The sequence below is a fragment of the Pygoscelis adeliae genome, unplaced genomic scaffold, assembly GCF_000699105.1.
Source record: "Pygoscelis adeliae isolate BGI_AS28 unplaced genomic scaffold, ASM69910v1 Scaffold99, whole genome shotgun sequence".
NCBI lineage: Eukaryota > Metazoa > Chordata > Aves > Sphenisciformes > Spheniscidae > Pygoscelis > Pygoscelis adeliae.
In genome coordinates, this window is record NW_008825493.1 from 829,932 (window position 1) to 846,117 (window position 16,186).

The following is a 16,186-nucleotide window of genomic DNA, read 5'->3' on the forward strand; positions in this document are numbered from 1 at the left end:
AGGTTCTCTAAAGCCCTGTGTTGATCACCATTTTGTAACAAGGTGGATCTGATTGTTTGTGTGAGCTGAAATCAAGGCTTTTAGATCTCTGAAAGGCATGTACTGTTTGTATTTCACATCACAGAGATCCTTACTTTAGTAGGCACTAGATGACTAAATGTTTTTAAGCCATGCAGTCCCTCTGAGAGGAGAAAGATATAGCTGGCAAATGTGTAATACTGGTTTTCAGTGTAATCCAGTTATCTAGCCAGGCACAAAATTCTGGACTTCTGTACTGTTGCTTTTAATGAAATATCTACGCATAGGAGCCTTTGTAGCACTAGTTACCAGAAATACTGGGCTCATGTCTGTCTTTTGATTTTCTGTATGGTTTTGGAGCCAAGGGGCCCAAATCATAGATCAGTACCCACCTGTGCTAAGCACAGGAAAAACAACAGATCACAGAGGCAATCTGTACCCTAAAAGGTTTACAATTTGATTGTGTCCTACTTATTCACGAAGTAGTAGAGGTTGGAAAGGACCTCTGCAGATCATCTATTCGAAACCCTGCTTAAAGCTCAGGGCCATGTCCAGACAGGTTTTGGGTATCTCCAAGGACAGAGACTCCACAAGCTCTCTGAGGAGCTTGTTCCAGTCTTCAGCCAACCTTACAGTAAAAAGTTTCCTTTTCCTTAATCAGAATTTTCTGTATTTGTTTGTGCTGATGGCCTCTTGTCCTGTCACTGGGTACTGCTGAGCAGAATTTGGTTTAATGTTCTTTATTTCCCCTCCATCAGGAATTCATACACATCAATAAGATCCCTCTGAGCCGTGAATCTCTTAAAAATGTCAGAGCACATTATTTTCTACTAAATGAGCTCTAAGTATGCCAGATGTAGAATATTTTTGGGAGAGTGGAACTGTTTTCCAAGGTCCTCACTTTTTCTTTGTATTCTGTAGGGTAAATGGTGCTATCAAGGTCTTTCAGGCTTTTTTGGTTTGGGGAGGGGGGGTTTGTTAACATAGTATGTGTTTTGAGTTCAGCACAGTGTACTTTAAGTTGTTTTTCCACTTGTATTGCCATCTTTCTTGCTGTTTCACCATGGAGAGGTGAAACCATAAGGCCTGGTCTTGCCTCCTTGTTCTGTGCAGTCTAGCACTGGCTAATGAGTTTGTGTGGGAAGCGTGTAATGGGTACACTGTTTTCCTCTTTTCCAGAGGAAATGAAAGAGAATGCATGCAGCAATGAACTGGAAACTTCAGTACTATGTGACTTATCACTTAGTTCACTTACTTTCATATCTACGCTATCGCTTTCCTCTCACAGATACAGCTCTTAATCAGTGAATATTAAAGCCACGTGGACATTGAAGGAATAATGAGGTTCTAATGAAGTGAAAAAGGAAGAGCTTGTAGCAAAGAAAAATGAACAATTTATTCCTCCATCAATACTGTACGTAGTTAATTGACAAAAAACTTCTTACGCAATCTAACTTGTCTATGTTTACCTAAAATAATACTTTTTTTAGCCACTTTCAGTAGGCTCAAAATCTGTTTTCCAGGCCCCCAGCTTCCTGGTAACATGACATCAGTACAATAACCCAAGCTGGTGATTATATTAAAAGAAGACTATAATGGGACAAAAGAATAAGACTGTGGCTTGATCTTTTCCATTGATAAATTTAGAACTTGTAAAAGCTGAAGTAATAGTTGTAGTCATAAAAAGAAATATAATTTTATACTTATCCGCTGTTCTAAAAAACCAGTGTATAATTACTGTGGGAGGAAGAAAAATACATTTCTCCCCCTCACTCTGCAACTTTTTCCCCTTCTCTTTAGTGTTGAAATCATCCGGTTTAATTAAATCACCAACCTATTTCTGCACAAAGGATGACATTTCATTAATGATACAAGATGTGCATGAGACAGAATTAACCCAATTTTCAAATGGATTTCAATTTGGAAAGGGCAACATGTAAAAATGTCTTATAAATGTGTGGGATGAGCTTGTTGAGTAGCTTTCTGAAGGAGATGGGATTATAAAATGATGAATAATTAGACAACAGTCCCTCCCCCCACCTCAGTTTCCAACAGTCTTTTTGTAATCCCAGTTGATGGAAACTTAGGTACCTGACATCATATATCAGGGATGTATTAGAAATAGAATGAAAAAACAGACTTGTGATGATTGCTAGCAGAATACATATAAATACATATAATTTTCTCTGTAATTTTTAGCTAAATAGTAGCCTTCAAGTTGCTTTGTCAAAGTTACCACCACCTTAATCTGTTCAGATTGAGATCAGATGGAGATCTGTTCTGATCTGCTCTAATGAGACCCCACCTGGAGTACTGTGTCCAGCTCTGGAGCCCTCAGCATAAGAAAGACACGGACCTGTTGGAGCAGGTCCAGAAGAGGGCCACTAAAATGATCAGGGGGATGGAACACCTCTCCTATGAAGAAAGGCTGAGAGAGTTGGGGTTGTTCAGCCTAGAGAAGAGACGGCTTCGGGGAGACCTTCTTGCAGCCTATCAGTACTCAAAGGGGGCTTATAAAAAAGATGGGGACAGACTTTTTAGCAGGGCCTGTTGCGACAGGACAAGGGGGAATGGCTTTAAACTAAAGGGGAGTAGATTTAGACTAGATACAAGGAAGAAATTTTTTACGCTGAGGGTGGTGACAGGTTGCCCAGAGAGGTGGTGGATGCCCCATCCCTGGAAACATTCAAGGTCAGGCTGGATGGGGCTCTGAGCAAGCTGATCTAGTTGAAGATGTCCCTGCTCATTGGAGGGGGGGTGGACTAGATGACCTTTAGGGGTCCCTTCCAACCCAAACTATTCTATGATTCTATGATTCTCTTTTTTGAAAAAAAGCAACAAAAAGAAGAAAATCAGTCTCCCAAACATTGTTTTGAATCATCACTTTTGGTAGCACTTTTTCCAGACACTTATTGTTGTGCTTAGTTGAGGTACCAGATATCGGGTCCCTCTTGCCTGTGGATCATTGCTTCTCAAATTATGATTTTATCAGGGTAGTTCCGATTAGGCTAGAGCCCAGTTCCCCCTGCTTGCCGTTGCGTTCAAGCTAGGATTGTGATCTTACCATCGCTGACATGATTTGACCCAGCACAAAATGTTGTTCTCCACCCTGTAAAAGATTTTGAGATTTGAGAGGTGCTAGTCTATTTGCAGTGACAGGAATCTTAGCTAAAAATGTATGAGAAACTAAACTAGTGTATAGGAATACACTGTGTAGAAGTTGAGTATGCTCTCTGGGCTTTATAATATAGCCTAGTATCATTACCTTTCCGTATTTTAGTTTTGCTTTTTTTCCTTGTCATGTTTCTTTCCTAGTGGTAAATCCAAGGGAATATAGTTTATGTGACAGCATTTACAGGTAAGTGGGAAGTGCTGAAGGAGGCTGTTTTGATCTTAGGATGTCGGGCACTATGGTTGTGGCGTGGCTCACATTTCAAGAAGCCTGTTTTACTGTAAGGAAATACGCCTGCAGAGCCTGAGCTAGAGAAAGTGGTTAGAGTCCATCCACACCCACTTCACTTACAAACATGTCGAATGCAGCAGGCTGGGGTTTTCACACCAAACTGGTGGTTATACAGTAAGTTGCTGTATAGATTTCAGTAGATTTGAAGAACTGTAAATTATTAACAAGCTTTTCTCTCATCTGCAAGGAGAGCAGATCATCTGCTTCATCATTCAGACTTACATACAGATAAACTTCAGGAATGTATTAGAGGTCCACACTGTGTTGCCAAATCTTCTTACTCTGAATTTAGAAATACGTTTTATTTTTGCCTTTATAATTCATAGGGAAACTGGATATTCTGAAGGTATGGTTTTGTGGTTTTTGTTTTTATTTTTAACTTCTCAGAGTTGGGGAAAGAAAACTTCACTTTCCTTTCCAAATCACCAAAATTTAACTTTTGTCAAAACAGGTCTCAAAAATCATTAACCTCTGAGAATGGGGTCTTGTGGAAGAAACAGTGAAGAGGTTTGAAACAGACAACAAAAAATCTGTTGATAATCTGGAAAGATAAATCTGCCCTCTAAAAGTGTGGAATTAATTTTTTGCAGCACTTACGTATGGGGTAAAGGGGGGTGATGGCACTAATCCTTGTATTAGGAGACAGATTTTTAGAGGTCAGACTGTGAAGCTCAGAACAAGTGAGCAAATTAAAGTGTTCCCATATTCTTTACTGGGGAAAAAATGTTCATATAGTGATTTTTGCTAAGCTCGATGTTAAAAATGGTTTTTTGTTGCTTCTGTTGAGAGCAAAGGCTTGAGTTGCAAGACTGGGGGTGTTTGCAATGAAGTAAGGGCCAGAGGTTCCCATTATTCCAGCCATTTGTGTTCATGTAACTGTCATTCCTGACCCAAAAGAGCAGGCACTGTGTAACAACAAGATTTGCCAGCATAAATATCCTGCCCTTCTGCTTAGACCATCAATCTTGACTACTTGCTTAGGAATGGAGGGAGGTAATCTTCTGCAGTAAGTGTGGAAATAGAGAGTGAAATGTATTTTGGAATTTAAGGTTGATATGAAAGGGGCCTTCTACGGCATTTACACAAAAAGTTTGTCTAAGATAAAGTGCATGCTTTTTAGATGGAGTATGGAGAAATAAAAGCAGATTGAAGAAGTGCTGAACAAATTTAATTTATCCTTGTTACTGGAATAAGGTGTTATCAGGAGAAATTCAGAATTACCATCCTGTCTATCCTTTGGCCTGGGGAAATGTGGCTCTATAAGCAGGAACAGAGCTGGAAGTTGAGGTCACAGTTCACCCCCAGAGTTCAGGGGCATGGTGGAAAGTTTCATTCTGAAGTTGACTTATTTCTAAACATACGAGATGATGTATTTCTTTCTTCCACAGGCATTCCTTTGGTTTTATTTTTTCCCATCCTGCTTTGGATCTTGTTCACAGTTATAGGGTCCCATTGGCTAGCAGAACATTGCGTTGGCTTCCGCATGGAAGGAAGGACTGTACTGTGCAAGCACTGTTCTTAATGGACCTTTTCTCTCTTTCAGAAAAAGGAATGAAGAAAATGAGCAACATCTATGAATCAGCAGCCAATACCCTGGGAATTTTTAACAGCCCATGCCTGACTAAAGTGGAGCTGCGAGTTGCATGCAAAGGCATATCGGATAGGGATGCCCTCTCAAAACCAGATCCTTGTGTCATCCTTAAAATGCAGTCACATGGCCAGTGGTTTGAGGTGAGTGTTTAATAAAATAAAAATGATTCTTCGATGCTTTAGGACAGCATAGAGAAGCTGAGGCAAAGTTCAAATAGCAAGAACAATAAAGAGAAGAAGCAATTTGAAGGCTGTGGCATGATCTTCTAAAAGCGAAGGGAGATTTTCCATTAACTCTAACACACTTTGAATCAGACTCTTAATGATACTTTGAACTTCTGTTTGAAGTCAAGATTAAAAATGAAGGTGATTTAAAGAATGGAGCATCATAAAACTTCTCCCTTTAGGCCCTCTTGTTTCATAAAAGCTATATAATAGCAGAGATAATGATTGTGATCATCATACTTTCCAATCTAAAGAAGAAAAATGCTATGGAAGAGAGGAGTATTTATTACTAGTTGGCAAGTAATTTGGTGACAGAGTAGTTTGATATGCAAATTTTGAGCATTACAGTTGGATTCACAGTTGAAGTTAGTAACTTAAACTAATGCATTTGCCTTATCAATTTGCATTGTCTTGCAGATTGCATGTTTGATTAAAATCCCACTTTGGGTTATTTTACCTAATCTTAGAAACCATGTGATTGATAAATGGAAACAGGATGTCTCAGAGACATGTAAATTGTAAATAAAGAACATTAGAATGGAATAAAATATTTTAAATGAAATCTTGGTAGTTATTTTACTTAAAAGTTACACTTGAGTGTTTGTGGTTAATCAAGCTAAAAAGTGTGAGTTTTAATGGAAAGTATGCATGAGAAAATTAGGAATGTATTAAATCCAGTTCTTATTTTGAGTATTATCCCTCTCTTTTCAACAGTCTCAGCATTCAGAATAAGATTGTGTTATCTATCAAAAGATAAAAATAATAATAACTGTGAGCATATGCAGAAAGCAAAATCCTGAACTGATGAGTTTTTTAATGAAGCAATTTCATTCAGGTCTGTCAGACTTTGGGGGTTTTCTTCCAGTTATTCCAATTGTGTTTTGACCTATGGACCTCTGAAATTTTTCCAGTGCAGGGTGAGCACCAGCATAGCAAACTTAAGGTTTTTTGGTGGTAGTCTTCCTCTTTTCTTAGTTTGCTGCTGTGGAACCATTAGATAGGTCCCTGGCAGAAAACCACACTATAAGTATAAATAAAACTCTCACGATTGTTCTAGTGCTACAAAATCTGTGTCTTCATGTAATTGAAATTTAAGGTGATATAATAGTTAGCCAAAAAAAGGGCAATTCTAGTTAGTCATGTAGAAAGGAGCATTTAGCTGTATGTAATCACCCAAATGGTAGAAATTAACCGAGCAATGGATTAAAGGTCAAAATAAGTGAAAGGCCCCTGTTTGGAAAGAACAGACTGAAATCTTTTCAGTGCCATTTCAGTTCTCTGAATAACTTCGAGTGCATTTCACACAGTTTGTCTGTGGCCAGTTATGAGCAGGGTAAGTAGCTTTGAATTATATATTCTTATGTTGTAATGGAGATTCCCTTTATTTCATGTGGTTTTTAATTTGGAAAGTGATTGTCTGAATAGAGTATTTCTTGCAGAACAGATCTGCTCACTGATATGATTCTCATCTTATGTCAGTTGTTCCTACTGTCTAATGAAAGTCCAGGGTACTCATTTTACTATGAACAAAAAGTTTTTATTAGTTCATGTTCCTATCAGTGCTGCACAGCTAATACAGCTCTGACATGCTGAGCCTTTTCCTATTCTGGCCCACACATTCTCAGCAGAATTTTTAATTAAGTTCCAATTGCTGAGTTAAATTGAGCGGAGTCACTCAGGTATAGCTGAAGACATAATTGGCTGGAAGAATCTTCTGCTGATGACAATTAGTGATCCAGCAAGACCTGAGACAGCAGACAGACTAATAATTTTAAAAAAATCTAGTTACCAGTGAAATGAGTATATTCAACATAGAAATCACTAAATGACAACTCAAAGAGGAGTGGAACTTAAGAGTTTTGCATCTATGGATTTAGTGACTTCACAAACTTGTCTGGAATTTACAGATACCTTAAACCCCCTGGAGGTTGGATGTCTCCAAACAGACTGTAGCAAAATCCAGTATTACTGAAACATGCATACTGATCACATATTCTGGTTGTGTGGAGGATTTATGAACTGGGAGCAGCTGGGTTGAAGGTGCCTGAAATACAGGTTGTGGTCTGTATATGGTTCTGCTCATGCAAATAGGTGCTTTTAAAATGTATGGAAGGTACTGAGGACTGACTGCACAGCCTCTACTGGGCCAGATGCAGCTGAAGCTGATGGGCTTAAGCTGATGGGATTGCATTGTGCATGCTATTAGAGATGCTAGGACGTGATGGATTCACTCTACAGATGTAGACAATCCCTGAAAGTGAGAAATCTGTGCATATTTGTCTCTGGGAAAATTTTGATAAAACATGTCAGCCTGAGGAGAATTTATTTTTTCCAGTTCTGCAGTACTGTGTGTGCATATGTGTTGGTTAGTGTAAATTATGCCACTTGCATATATAAATATAAAATGAAAATATCCATGCTGTTGTAGAGTGGGTAGGAGCTGTTTCCAGAGATTGGAAATGGCATATATGGTTTTCTTTTAAAATTTATTTTTTAAGTGTGATTGATTTGGGGGGGGGGGGTTGTTGTCTTGGGGTTTTTTTTTCAGTCACAGAATGGCTGAGGTTGGAAGGGACCTCTAGAGGTCATCTGGTCCAACCCAGCTGCTTAAGCAGGGACACCTAGAGACAGGTGCCCAGGACTGTGTCAGATGTTTTTTAAATATATCTAAGGAGAAGGACTCCACAACCTCCCTGGGCAACCTGTGCCAGTGCTTGGTCACCCTCACAGTAAGAAAGTGTTTCCTGATGTTCAGAGGGAACCTCCTATGTTTCAACTGGTGCCCATTGCCTCTGGTGCTAGCACTGGCCACCACTGAAAAGAAGCCTGGCTCTGTCGTCTTTGCGCCCTCCCTTCAGGTATTTATATACATTGATAAGATCCCCCCTGAGCGCTCCAGGTGTGGTCTCATGACATCCTGAGTAGAGAGGAAGGATCACCTCCCTTGATCTTCTGGCAATAATTTGTCTAATGCAGCCAAGGATACCACGTGCCTTTACCACAAGGGCACATTGCTGGCTTGTTCCACTCGGTATCCACTAGGACCCCCTGACCTGCTTGACAATGCTTTTCTCAAGGCAGCCCAGTAGACGTTCTTTGCTGCAAGCACATATTGCTAGCTCATAGTCAACTTCTCATCCACTAGGACCCCCAGGTTCTTTTCTGCAAAGCTGCTTTCCAGCTGGTTGTGACCCTCAGCATGTATTGGTGCATGGGGTTATTCCTCCACAAAGGTAGGGCTCTGCGCTTCCCTCTGTTGAACTTCATGAGGTTCCTGTTGGCTCATTCCTCCAGCCTGTCAAGGTCCTTCTGGATGGTAGCATGACCCTCTGCTGTATCAGCCGCTCCTCCTAGTTTGGTGTCATCTGCAAACTTGCTGAGGGTACACTCTGCCCCATCATCCAGATCATTAATGGCGATGTTAAACAGGACTGGATCCAATATTGATCCTTATGGTACACTGCTAGTTACTGGCTTCCAACTAGACTTTGCATTGCCAATGACCAGCCCTTGGGCCCAGCCATTCAGCAGGTTTCAATCCACCTCACTGTCTGCTCATCCATTCCTTACATCAACAGTTCCTCTATGAGGATCATATTTGAGACAGTGTCAAAGGCCTTGCTGAAGTCCGGGTAGACAATATCCACTGCTTTCCCCTCATCTACCAGGCCAGTCACTTCATCACAGAAGTTTGTCAAGTTGGTCAAGCATGACTTCCCCTTGGCGAAGCCATGTTGACTGCTCCTGATGTTCTCATCCTTAATGTGCCTGGAAATGGTTTCCAGGATTAACTGCTCCATCACTTTCCCAGGAATCAAGTTGAGGCTGATCAGCCTGTAGTTCCCTGGGTCATTTGAGGATGGCTACATTACTCCTCAGATGTGAAACCATGAGGGACACAGGCAGGACATGGACAAGTACTCAAAGAAGCCTCGGTGTTGTCCTCAGTTCTGGCCCCAATGTGCTTGCTGTTTTTCTCTTCCTGTCTGGGTGGGTATTTCCCTATAAACAAACCTACATGCGCACATGCACAAATGTGCGCGCATACCTCCCCCCCCACATTTCTCTGTGTATGTATGTTGATGCTGTCTGAAAAGCACTATCTCTACCAATCTAGAATTAAAACGATATATTGTGTCTCCCAGCAAAATCAGCAGTTTACTCTTTCTCTCACATGAAGTTTGTATTTTTAGCCTGAGATGACAGGGTGTGATACAGCAGAATTTAAGATTATGCTATCCATATGTACTAAAAGACCATTTGCTGATCCGGGGCTGAATTTTAGCTCTTCTGGCCTTAGTTTTAGGCAGATACACTTGCAGGGGGGCTAAATGTTGTACTTCTTAACTTGTTTGTTTCAGAGAATCATTTGATGGCTCTTTTTCCATATTGATTTGAATGTGTTCAAGGAGTTTAATAACTGGACTAAGCTTCAGATGGTGAATGGCTGAATGGGGTAGTGGAATCAGGCAAAGGTACATGATGATAAATTCCTTTGCTCCAATGATTATTTTACCCACCTGCAGTGTGCATGTCCTTGTGTAATAAATGTTAATTGTGTATAGCACTGCAGTCTTCAGCTGAGATGTGCTAGTACTGAAATACTCATTAACTTCTTATTCCTAAGAAAGTAGCTTGGGCCTGTTCACAGCTTGTTATCTGCAATATGGCAAGTACATGTGTTATTTTTAAAGTCGGGTAAGTTGCTGACCTGTGTCTGGTCATACGAGATTTACATGAGATCAGGAGGTGTTATATAGCCTGATGTAGCCAGATTGAATGTGATGTCTATAACTATGAAAAGAGAAGAGGAGCTTAGGAAGACAATAGCCATGTTTGAAAATCAGGGAGAGCTTCTTGTAGCCGTATTCATAGCTTTCTGCAGCAGGGCATAGAATATCTGCTACCTTGTGGATTTGAACAGCCAGACAGAGTTTTTGCTTTTTCCCCTAAGTTTTTCTTAAACTTGTAACTGCAGAGCAAATAAAGCAGCACGCAAAGACAACATGCAGTTGCTAAAATTCATGTTGGTGGAATAGGGTGAATTTTTTTGGTTGGATAGGTTTGTTTACTGAAATAGGTTTTTTCATTAAAATGTTGACTGAGATCACAAATTTGGTGAAACTCAGTGAGTCTTGATAAAACTGTTGGGCAAACCCACAACTTTTCATTTCAGCGTTTTTAAAATAAAAGGCATTCACTTGTCACTTAGCATGACATTTGATTTCAAGGATCAGCTTGGCATGATTAAAAAAACAAAACTGAGTTTGTTTCTTTTTCTTTTGCTTTGAGCAGTAACCCTGCAGGTTCCACGCAGACCTTCATGCAGACAGTAGAGAATGGTTAGCTTGGAGATGCATTGAACTTATTAATGTGTAGAATACCGGTGGAGCCTACTAAACAGACTACCTAGGAATCAAGCTACAGGAAGGACACGATCTTGCTTTTCATCTCTATTTGCTTTTCCCTAGTCCTGCTCTCTCTTTTGCTTTATTTCTAAATTAATTCCAGCATCCTTCTCCTTCCTCCTTCTCTGCCTCCTCTCCTGCCTCAGCTCCCGATTTCCATTCCAAGCACCTGCTGCCTCATTTTGCTCCTCTGCATCTTGGAGAGTGGGGGAGATTCCCTGCCCCTTCCTAGCATGGAGAAAGGATCTGAAGAGAAGACCCTGGAGGCAGACTTCAGCTGCTTGTTTCCATAGATACCCAAAAGTCTCTCTCATGTTACCCATCTGTGGCTGGTGCAGCCCACCGCAGAAGCCAACAAGCCATGAAATAGGGGAGTCTGTGGGTTGACATGTTCTATGACTCTACCAAACTGTTCTAAAATAACTACAAAAGCACTGTGAAAAGAAGAAAAAAAAATACATATATAAATAAACCCAAATAACTACATCTTTTTCAGTTCATGTAGATGAACAGAGTAATAGAGGAAGCATTTGGATGGAACTGAAAGTTTAATGATCAGAAACAAGAACTACCACCAGCAGTAGCCATACAGAATCAGACTCAAGGGCTGTCTAACCCCATCTTGCATCTGCTAGTTGGTGACAGTGAAGAAGTGTGAGATCAGGGAAATAAAAAAATGTCTTTCCAGCTTGCTCTGACAGCCCTCAGCGATCTGCAGCTCAGGGAGTTCTTAAACAAGAGTTTGTGTCTTTGTAATTAAAAAATGTTGGTAGATTTAACTTCCATAACTTTGTTCAAATAATTTTAAATTTTTTTGTATTTAAAAAATAAACTTTCATGATATCCTGGGACATAGAGTTCTGCAGCTTAGGTAGTTGTTGAATAAAGTAATATTACTTCTATTTTTTTAACTTGCCACTTGCTAATTCATTTTAAGCCCCTGGTTTCTGTATTGGAGGAGACACTGTGAAAATCCCTGTTCATTTTCTCAATGCCATTTGGGATTTTAGTCTTATGATTTGTCTATGACTGTATAAGAAGGCAACTATTATGTCCTGTGTTGTGGTTTAACCTCAGTTGGCAACTGAGCACCACACAGCTGCTCACTCACTCCCCAGCCCCCCCCCCGGTGGGACGGGGGCAAGAATTGGAAGAGTACAAGTGAGGAAAAACTTGTGGGTTGAGATAAAAACAGTTTAATAATTGAAATAAAATAATAATAATGTAGTAATAATAATAATAATAATACACAAAGCAACTGATGCACAGTGCAGTTGCTCACCACCCACCGACCGATGCCCAGCCAGTCCCCAAGCAGTGGCTCCCCCGGCCAGCTTTCCCCCAGTTTATGTACTGAGCATGATGTCACATGGTATGGAATGTCCCTTTGGCCAGTTTGGGTCAGCTGTCCTGGCTGTGCCCCCTCCCAGCTTCTTGTGCACCTCCAGCCTTCTCAGTCAGTAGAGCATGGGAAACTAAAAAGTCCTTGGCTAGTGTAAGCATTACCTAGCAACAACTAAAACATGGGTGTGTTATCAACATTGTTCTCATCCTAAATCCAAAACCCAGCACTGTACCAGCTACTAGGAAGGAAATTAATTCTATCCCTGCCGAAACCAGGACATCCTGTATTTTGAAGTTTAAGCATATCTATCCCATCAAGGAACATGGATTAGTTTGGATGGTTATTTGAACCCTGTTTATTTCAGGACATTTTAGGGATGCAGCACCAAAAGTATTCCCATAGAGATTTTCAAGCAGTGATTTGGGATTTATCTCTGCTTTAAAGAGCTGCAAGGCTTCACAATGGGCTGGTTTATTGGATGTTTGTTGGCTTTTTGGTGTTGGTTTTTTTTCAAATATTAGTCAATGCTAGAGCACAGATTCTGTTCTTTTTCTGATTTCACTCTAAGATTTCAACTTGCTGAACAGACATCCTGTGCAAAATTAATTGTAACTAATGAGGTAGCAGTAAGATGAACGTACCATCTTATGAAGATTTTTCTCTGACAAAGAAAGGGAGTTACAAAGTTCCAATGAGATGTTTTGTATCAGATTATGCACAATTTAGTGGCAGGGAGGTGCTTTCACTGAATAGCTATTATGAAATTAGCTTCTCTCATTGTGAAGAAACTTCTGATTCATTTGCAGATTTGGGGTTTCTTCTCTTCTGGATGTAGAATGGGGCTGATAATTGGAAATGCTACCTGCATTTCTCTGGCCAAAGCTTAGGACAGTGTCTTTAATGAAATACTGGATTTATTGTAAATACCTTTGGATTCATGCAAATCTTGGTTATTGAAAGCCAGCAGGGAAGAATTGAATCTTTAATTGAAATGATCAAGACCTTCATCAGAAAAGAAAGACAATGAGATACTTTTTAATTAAGCCACCATGTAGCCAAAGTCCTACCATTCCTAACTTGGAGTTGACGATCTAGTTGATTGGCCCCTACTGCCCATATCTCTCGGGTCTTTAGGGCACTTAGTCTTGTGTACAGATCTGTGCCCTGCACGTGTTGCAGGTGATGATCTGTTAGCGCAAGTGTTGATTACTGACCGTTGGACCTAAGAAGAAATGGGAGCAGTCCTGCTGCATTCATTTCCCAAGGAGTATTCCTAGAAGATGATGCTTAAGAGTTTTTCAGGTGCCCTTACACCCCTCCTGTTCTAACTTGTCAAACAGAAAGCTGTGATTTTATTTACACCACAGCAGTGTGCCTGTGTATATGCCTTTATAGCCTATTGTATCCTCATAATTCAATATTGTACTTTTCTTTCTCCTTTTTCGTTAAGTGTATGTTGATGCTAATGAGTGCTTCTTTGCTCAAGACTACTTGGTAACCTCTGTTGCTGCCAAGATTTGCTTTTAGCTTCTGCTTTCTGTTGCTGGTAAATTTCCCTGAAGTCTTTCTGTATGCAGCGAATGACAAAGACGGCTCATCTTTTTCAAACACCACTGGAAGTCTATGGGGTCAGGCTGCAGGCTAATTGAATATTTTATCTCAGTCTATTCTCAGCCTGAATTCATCTAATTGGATATTTTACTTTCCAAGCCTTAATATTTTGGAGGCATCCTCTGTTCCAAGGCTTTGCCTGTTGAAGAGCTCTTGTCATTGACTCTTTCAGGAAAAAGAAAAGTTCTCCATGTGGACATGGTCCTGTTCTACAACAATTTAAGCAGAGGAGAGCCCTGATGCTGACAGCAAATCACCAGTTGTCTTCTGAGAAAAACAGACTTGGTATCTTTCCTTGTAAATTCTTAGCCTTACACATGTATTTTAAAAGTACATGCTCTTTGAAAGACTGTTTCATTATAATCAAGGCAGGAGGGAATCTACTGTGAAGTTTTCCTCCATATCCTACAGAACATCTTTCATAATAGTCTGTTCAACTCCTAATGCACTGAGAACATTTTTACAAATGTATATGCATAAACTCAAAACCTGGAACTGCATTTTATATTACCCTCCTTTTTAAAAAGAAAGACAACTCTCTTCCTCTCCCAAGTCTTTTCCAACTTCTTATGCAAAGTCATAAGTATGAAAACTAAAGGTTGTAAATCTTTTGTGTTGGCAAATATTTGATTAGAAGCTGGTACTGAGAATTTTTTCCTCCTGTGCCTAGTTCAGAAACATGACTATCATTAGGTTTTGATGAGATTTTTCTTTTTACACCCCAGGTAGTAATAAGTGACTATTTATTTTAAATCCATTTTATAGTAACTCTTTTTTGCTTTTACCTCATTCATCACTGCTGCTTTCTCTTGAGCCTCCTCATTGTCTTAGCATTTAAATATAGCTACAGTGCTTTTTTCCCTGTCTTTTTAAATCAACTTGTCTTTAAACTTGAACTCATTTGAATCAGACAGATTGTCTCAACTGAAGTCAAATGCTGTCACTTTGAGTCAATATAGATGAACTATCATAATGTTCCACTAGCTCAAACTGCAATTTCTGCCTCTCTAGGGCAGTTTGTGAAATGTAATGCATGTGCAAAGGAGAGAAAGAGAAAACTTGCATTGTAGAAGTCTGTTTTTTTACTGAGTGGTCATGTTTGGGCTGGCTGCTTCCTCTCTACCAGAGCTGTGGGATCCCCTGCTGCAGCAGCAGCAGGAGGCTGGCTTCTGGCTGTATCTGTCCCAGCTAAATCTCTTCAGGTGTCCTGTCTTCATGTCATGGCACAGTGAAGAGTTATTTCTCATAGTTTACATAAATGAATAAAAACAATTTTACTCCTGGGAAGTCAGAAGGGAGCACTTATATAGAGAGGTGGTAAAAGCTACATGGTTTCTCCCTGATCCTATGGCCTGGAGCATCCTCCACTGGGAAGATCTGCGGTTGGGACCAATTTCCAGGAGCCTTCTGCCTGGTAAATCTGCCTCTGCGAGAGCCATGGAAATGAAAGGATCAAAAGACTTGTGGGATCACATAGTCATTTTTCCATGTTAGGAAATAGTTACCTGCTTAAAAATCAGTTTAATACTGTGCTGGGATAGAGTTAATTTTCTTCATAGAAGCTTGTATGGGACTATGTTTTGGATTTGTGCTGGAAACAGTGTTGATAACACAGGGATGTTTTCGTTATTGCTGAGCAGCGCTTACACACAGTCAAGGCCTTTTCTGCTTCTCACCCCACCCCACCAGTGAGTAGGCTGGGGGTGCAGAAGAAGCTGGGAGGTGACACAGCTGGGACAGCTGACCCCAACTGACCAAAGGGATATCCCATACCATATGACGTCATGCTCAGCATATAAAGCTGGGGGAAGAAGAAGGAACTGGGGACATTTGGAGTGATGGTGTTTGTCTTCTCAAGTCACCATTATGTGTGATGGAGCCCTGCTTTCCTGGAGATGGCTGAACACCTGCCTGCCGATGGGAAGCAGTGAATGAATTCCTTGTTCTGCTTTGCTTGCATGTGTGGCTTTTGCTTTACCTGTTAAACTGTCTTTATCTCAACCCATGACTTTTCTCACTTGTATTCTTCCGATTCTCTCTCCCCTCCCGGAGTTGCCGGCTGGGGTTAAACCATGACAAATACTGTACTAGCTTAGATGAAAATCTGAATGACCTGTGCTTGTTTACATCCTATTTCAGTGTCCAGTGGATCAGCAATTGTGGAAATAGTTGAAGAACTCTGTTTCTTGTGAACAATTTCTGTTTAACATGCTCCAACTGCCGTCTTCAATCAGTGCACTTCAGTGTTTTTGCAAGCAGCACTATGCATGTATCTTCCCATTTGTACCTGTGAAGGAGGGAACTGGGCTGGGTGCTCAGTTGTCAGATTTCGCTATGCCTTTGCAAACATTTGTGTATTGTTGCTGGTAGAAATGTCTTGAATGGCTTTAAGCTGACTGAAAATTTTGCCTTCATCTTAACTGTTGAGTAATTTGATTGCAGACATGAAATATCAATAAACAACTGAGAGGAGTTCTCATTTATTCTTGTATTTATCACATTTAGTGAAAATACTATGGCTGACAA

At 40.3% G+C, this 16,186-nt stretch overlaps 1 protein-coding gene across 1 annotated transcript in view; it reads left to right on the forward strand.

The window, feature by feature from the left end:
- Nucleotides 1–5,027: 5,027 nt before the first annotated feature.
- Nucleotides 5,028–16,186, forward strand: part of CPNE4 (copine IV) — a 201,912-nt gene continuing 190,753 nt past the window's right edge. Inside the window, exon 1 of the mRNA XM_009331254.1 lies at nt 5,028–5,212. Within this exon, the coding sequence (XP_009329529.1) occupies nt 5,033–5,212 (180 nt within the window). The 5' untranslated portion in view covers nt 5,028–5,032. The remainder of the gene's footprint in view (nt 5,213–16,186) is intronic.